This window comes from Zingiber officinale, chromosome 7B (genome assembly GCF_018446385.1).
Source record: "Zingiber officinale cultivar Zhangliang chromosome 7B, Zo_v1.1, whole genome shotgun sequence".
Lineage (NCBI taxonomy): Eukaryota > Viridiplantae > Streptophyta > Magnoliopsida > Zingiberales > Zingiberaceae > Zingiber > Zingiber officinale.
Window position 1 is genome coordinate 107,041,329 of NC_055999.1, and position 6,469 is coordinate 107,047,797.

At 39.8% G+C, this 6,469-nt stretch overlaps 1 protein-coding gene across 5 annotated transcripts; it reads left to right on the plus strand.

Moving 5' to 3' along the window:
• The first annotated feature begins 1,059 nt into the window (after positions 1 to 1,059).
• On the plus strand, positions 1,060 to 5,435 carry LOC122006763 (pentatricopeptide repeat-containing protein At3g09060-like). 5 transcript variants are annotated; one of them, XR_006118751.1, is made up of 5 exons: positions 1,060 to 3,213; positions 3,840 to 3,947; positions 4,037 to 4,692; positions 4,769 to 4,864; positions 4,950 to 5,432. XR_006118751.1 is itself a non-coding variant. In XM_042562377.1 (2 exons), the coding sequence occupies exon 1, from the start codon at positions 1,084 to 1,086 to the stop codon at positions 3,190 to 3,192; it is 2,109 nt and encodes a 702-aa protein (XP_042418311.1). In that variant the 5' UTR covers positions 1,060 to 1,083; the 3' UTR covers positions 3,193 to 3,213; positions 3,840 to 5,435. The 5 variants fall into 5 exon arrangements, 1 of the variants encoding a protein (XP_042418311.1); XR_006118749.1 differs by having other exon boundaries at positions 4,037 to 4,864; positions 4,950 to 5,433; XR_006118750.1 differs by having other exon boundaries at positions 4,769 to 5,433.
• The last annotated feature ends 1,034 nt before the right edge of the window (positions 5,436 to 6,469 follow it).

Genomic DNA, 6,469 nt, shown 5'->3' on the forward strand with positions numbered 1-6,469 from the left:
TTCCATATTAGCCCTGGGACGAGTTGACGGGGACGCTGGGGACGAGCGTATTCACTTTTTTCCACCATACTTTCTCTCCCCTTACACTCTCTTTCCTTTTTTTTCTCTCCACACTCTCTCTCATCAAACTTTTTCTCTCATCATCTTTCTTCTTTCAATTTCTCTCATCATACACTCTCTCTTCTCATTTTCTTTCATCATATCTTCTCTCTCTTTATTTTCTCTCTACTCATCCTCTCTCATAGGGATGCGCCTTGTTGAGACGAACAGTAAGAGGCTCGAGCTCGATTCGTTATCCCTAAGTTCGAACTTGGTCAAGTTAGATTCAAGCTTTAATTCTTAAGCTCGAGTTCAGTTCGTAATAAAATTAAATAGCTTAAGTTTGACTCGAGCTCAGTTCGAAAAAAAACTTGTTTAAGATAATTAACTATATAATTAATAATATATTATTATATTTATTAATACTTAATCGAATGAACTTTTTGTTAAATCAAAATTTGAATACTTCGCTAGCGACTTGGCTCGTTTACATCTCTACTTTTTTATCATGCTCTTTCTAATCAGACTCTCTTTCCTCATTTGTTATCATACTGTCTCTCTCTTCGTTCTTTTCCATCACATTTTTTTTTCATCACATTTTTTCTTATTATTCTCTCTTATCATATTTTCTGTCACATATAATTTTTTTAAAATTTTTTTCTATAAATAAAAAATAATTTAATCTGATATATTTTGATATACTTATACTTATTCTCATTCCACCGTACTATAATTTTTATTCTAATTCCGATTCCTAAATATTTTACCGAGGTTATCTTACTTGGATACTTGATTAAATGTTGGATATTTGCCGTTGTCTAATGCACGATGGACACGTCATTATCTCTAATGACACGGCATGGTTATTAAGATATTATTATTTCGTTAAATAATTTGCTAAGGATAAAATGATGAGAATTTTGAAATAACGAGGACTTGTTTTGAAGAAGTAGTAGAGTATTTTGAAATAGTGTGACTTTTCCGCTGAAGTATTTAAACCGGTGCATAGTCTCCCTACGAGGTATAGTGGGTGGCGGCATATCTATGGCGGCGGCGCCTCCTCCCGGCGTTCCGCGCCTCCGCCACCTCCTGGAGCTTATCGATATCAAAGCTCAAAAGGACCCCGTTTCAGCCCTCTCCCACCTTGACTCTCTCGCCGCGCACTACCCGTTATCCTCCCCCTCCAATTCCCTCCTCTTCGGCCTCCTCCGCGCCCTCTCCGCTTCCGCTCCCTCCCACCTCCCCCGCCTTCTCGGTTTCCTCAGCCACCACCCTCGTCGCCCCAGCTTCTCTGAGACCGTTGCCATCACGGCCCTCAAGGGCTTCTCCCGCGCCCTAATGCCCGACGAGGCCCTGCGCACCTTCCAGGCCCTCCCCGACATTTTCCGCTGCAACCCCGGCGTCCGCTCCCATAACGCCCTCCTCGACGCCTTCGTCCGTGCCGAGCGTTGGGAGCAGGCCGAGTCCTTCTTCGACTTCTTCTCCACTGGCGCGCGGGTTCCTCCCAATCTTCAAAGTTACAACATCCTCATCCGGGGCCTCTGTGCTCGTCAGCAACTCCAGCAGGCGTGGGAGCTCTTCCAAACTATCCGATTCCGGGGCATCGAGCCAGACCTCGTCACGTACAGCACGATTATGCATGCATATGTCAAAGGCGGAGATTTCACCAAAGCAGTTGAGGTGTTCGATGAAATGTCCGAGAGGAAGGTGACTCCAGATATTGTTTGCTACAATCTGCTCATTGACGGGTTCTTGAAAAAGGCTGAATTTGACAAGGCAATGGCGATTTGGGAGAGGCTGGTGATGGATAAGAGAGTTGGTCCTAACGTTGTTACCTATAATTCGATGCTCAACGGTTTGTGCAAGCTTGGAAAGTACAAAGAGGCGATGGAGATGTGGAATAGAATGCTAAAAAATGGCCACTCTCCTGGCACCTTCACCTACGGAATTTTGATTCATGGGTTATGCGAGTCTGGAAATGTTGATGGAGCATCACTATTATATGCGGAGATGATAAAAAATGGATTAATTCTTGACAGTGTCATATGCAATTCATTGCTTGATGGATTCTGCAAAGCTGGGAGGTTGGATGATTCTTTTAAAATGTGGGAATCAATGGAAAGAGAAGGCAAACTTAATGTTGTCAGCTATAACATACTGATCAGAGGTCTGTTTGGACAAGGCAGGGCAGAAGAAGCTCTCCTCTTTTGGAAGCAACTGCAGCAGCAGGATAATAACTTAGAACCCGATTCCGTGACATATGGTGTTTTAATACATGGGTTGTGTGAGAAGGGATACCTTGGGAAGGCATTGGAGGTGTTGAAGAGCGCCCAAGAAATTCAAGAGAATAACATCGATGTATTTGCATATACTTCTATGATAGATGCTCTCTGTAAACATAAGAGAATAGATGAAGCTCTTTCCATATATGATCAGATGAGTAAATTCGGTTGCAGACCAAACTCACATACCTGCAATGCCCTCATAAATGGCTTCTTCAGAGTATCAAATATCTCAGAGGCTTTGCAATTTTTCTCACGGATGAACACTATTGGTTGCACTCCGACAGTTGTGACCTACAACACCCTTATTAGTGGTCTTTGTAAAACAGAAATGTACCATAAAGCTTACTTACTTACAAAGGAAATGACGGGAAAAGGATTCAAATTGGATCAAGTAACATACAGCTCATTGATAGATGGACTTTGCCATGATAAAAAACTTGATGCTGCTCTTGATATATGGAATAAGGTCTTGCACTCCGGACGCAATGCTGATGAAATTGTCCACAATGTTATCATCCACGGTCTATGCTCTGCTGGGAAAATGGAAGAAGCCTTATGTGTTCATTCTGAGATGAAACAAAGAAACTGCATCCCTACCTTGGTCACATACAATACACTCATGGATGGACTTTACAAATGGGGCAAATATGAAAAAGCATCAGCAATTTGGGTTGAGATGCTAAAAGTTGGACTGAAACCTGATATCATCAGTTACAACACAGCTTTCAAAGGTCTTTGTTCGTATAACAAGACATCTGAAGCCATCCAGTTGTTGGGTGATGCCTTGAGCCTTGGCATAGTTCCAACTAACATCACATGGAATATACTTGTCAATGCAGTAATCAAAGAGGAACTCTTTCAGAATTGATTTGTATGAGATTCTGTCAAGGTAAAGATCATATTTAAGTTACTTGTATTGCCTTCATTTTTGTTTTATTGTTATATGCAAACACTCCACAATATTATATTCTAGTGATGACTTAGCATGTTCTTTTACTTATTTTTGTCTTTAAGATGATTGTTAACACAATCTTCTGAACTTTGTTATGACAATGCCAGTAACACCAACCTTTGATTTGTTATCTAGCCTTTGTAAAACTGCATTACACTTTATAAATTCACATTCATGTACAACTTGTTGGCAGCACAATATTATGCACCAAGTTAGCCACTGTAGCATCCACATCTGGTATTAAATCTAATTAGATCTACTTTTTCTTACACATGAGAGTGGATAAGAACAAAATTACACACCCACAGAGGGCATTACCTAGTCATACTTCTTTGGCAGTTTATAGTCGTTTCTAGACTAATTACATTTGGGAAGAAATAACTTCAGTTTATTTCTCAAAGTACAGGAGAACATTTTTTCTTTTTATTTTGCATCCAGCATTACACCAACTCTGAGCAAAGAAAGTTTGCTCCTAATGCTGATTAGACTTTACTTTGCAGAAAGTAATTTTTTACCATATAAATCTTAAACCTTTTATCTTATCAGCTTCATTATTGTGCCAGGCAAACCCAAAAAGGTTAAGCAACATGCTGTAGCCTTCTGCCATTGAAAGATGGAATTATCAAAATCAGCATACGGATCATGGCAGTAAGCAAAGCCATTATATCAAGGTACAAGGGTTACTAAATATTCAATCCATAACAAGTCCAAGCCATAGCTTTCTGACCTCCTTGATTTGTATCCATGCTCATGCTTTCAGTTTATCAACTTCCAACCTGGGTACTGGTAAAGCTATACTGCACAAAGAGGAATTTCTTATGCCATTGTTGGCATGAGTCAGCTTTCTCAGTGTTGGAATCTCATTGCCTAGTGTTGTATGTCAGCCGTCTTCGATGGGGCCTTGGTATTCTTAACTTGCAACAGTTCAATTTGGCCTTGCTGTGCCAGTGTTGATGGCTTTTCCTCATTCTCTTACATTCTTCCTGGTGAAGTCTTATACCAAGAGCATATTTTTCTGCCCAAACCTGGGAGCTGGTGGTTCTGGATTGTCATACCTTGGGAAGTGCCTAGTGCATCCATGATTTTTTTTTGGTCGCCATTTGCGTAAAATTTTGTAGAACAGATGTGTCCTTATGACATAGTAGGTCGTATGGGAGTCTGTTACTAAATGGCAATTCTCCTCTGGTTTTTATAGGACAACGATTTACAGATAGACGTTTTTCCTCACCTTCACTTGGCCTCTCTTTTTAAAGATAGTTTTTTGTAGGAATCTTAGCACTCTCCCATACAGTGAGAAACATCCAGGAGGGCCCAGGTGATTTTGAGGTGAGTTTACAACATTCTCTTGATGGCAAAAGACGAATACACTCGTCTCCAGCACCTCTGTCAACCTGTTCCAGAACCAATACAGAGGAGGTAAATCACTGGCGGCTACTAGCCTTTGGAATAGTGACTAACACATAAGAGAGACATTTATCTCGGTTTTGTCAAGATTTGAATCCAGACCTCATGATGGCAACACCTCATGCGCTAACCACTAGATCATCCCGAGAGGACAGCTTATAACATTCTCTTGTATAGGGTCAAGGTGAATCCTTTGTACGTATTGTCTTATTTGGTCCTTTTCAATACCCAAGTTTAAAGTGCTGACTTGGTTACTTCTTCATGACAAGAATAAGACAAGGAAGGTTCTCCAGAGAAACTCAGTGCAACTTTCAGATTTTCCTGTGTAACATGCATTGGAACCTTTTGATGAGTTAAGCAGATGAGCCAAGCATACGCCTTTTTGTTACCTGCACAGCTGCATTAGTTGGCTGGTCTGTGTCACCTTTTAAATCTTTCTATATATTTACATCCTTAAATAGTTTCTTTGACACCCAAATCATCTTGTTAAAAGGGCAAGTTTTCTCCTGTATCAGTAATGATAATGATGTGGCTAATTTCTTTGTTTAGCAAATTCTGAAAGGCCTTTTCTTTAATCACAGTGTTTCTCTGTAGCAATGAAACAAATAGGTCATGTCCAAGATACCTTTACATTCTGTCGCTCTGCTAATTCAGATCAAGCACCAGGAAACTCCTTGAGAATATTTTCTTGCATCTCTTGGGAGACAAATTTCTTATTTTCTAACCTTATGCATTTGTAATTCTTCATGAAATCTACAACCACAGATACAGAGAAAAGTTTCCAGACCAAGTAAAAGTGTTTCTGAATTTGGTAAATCATGAAATTGATACAGGAAAAAAGCTTGCCCATTTAACAAGATATGGTTCCGATGCAAGAAAATTTAGAACTTTCCTACTACTTGATCTGAATTAGCGGCGGCAACAGAATGAAAAGGTAACTTGTGCCTATTTGTTTCCTTACTACAAAGAAACACTTTCTGATTCACCTGGTGTATGGTTTGTATGTTGACAAATTACTAGCCACCTAACTGTCTTAACTTTTAAATCAGGTATTTGTCACTATGCTATGGTTTATTATCAGTTTTCTTTTTGTTCTTTGCCTTCTTGATATGAGCATTTCACCAACAATCAAATTATTATGCATGTATCGATATAAGATGCCCTCTCAGATAGGTCTAGTGGTTAGTACATGAGGTGTTGTCAAAATGAGGTTTGGAGTTCGAATCTCGGTAAAGCTGAGGTAAATACCTCCCTTATGTGCTAGTCACTATTCCAAAGGCTAGTAGCCGTCCGTGATTTACCTCCTCCGTGTTGACCTTGGGACGGGTTGGCGGGGACACTGCGGACGAGCGAATTCGTCTTTTGTCACAATGTATCGATATAAGATGATTTCATACTCCTGATGATGACTACTACAGTATGTTAGGTGGTGTTTGATTTATGGGTTTGGGAATGAGGGAATGGATTCATTCCCAAACCTTGTGTTTGGTTGATGGGAATGAAATCAAGATTTTGGAATAAAATCCAAAAACTTGGGTATGGATGAAACCCGCGTCCCCTTCCTTGGGTTTTAATGGAATAGGAATGTGAATTAAGTTTTAGACAAAAATATCCTTAGTATATTTGTTCAATTTTTTTTTAAATTTCACACTCTCTTTGCTTGTTCTCTCTCATCATATTTTCTCTCTCCTTATTTTATCATCACACTTTTTCTCTCCTCATTCTTTCTCATCACACATTCTCTATCATTTTCTCTCTATATTCTCTTCCATCATATACTCTCTCTCCT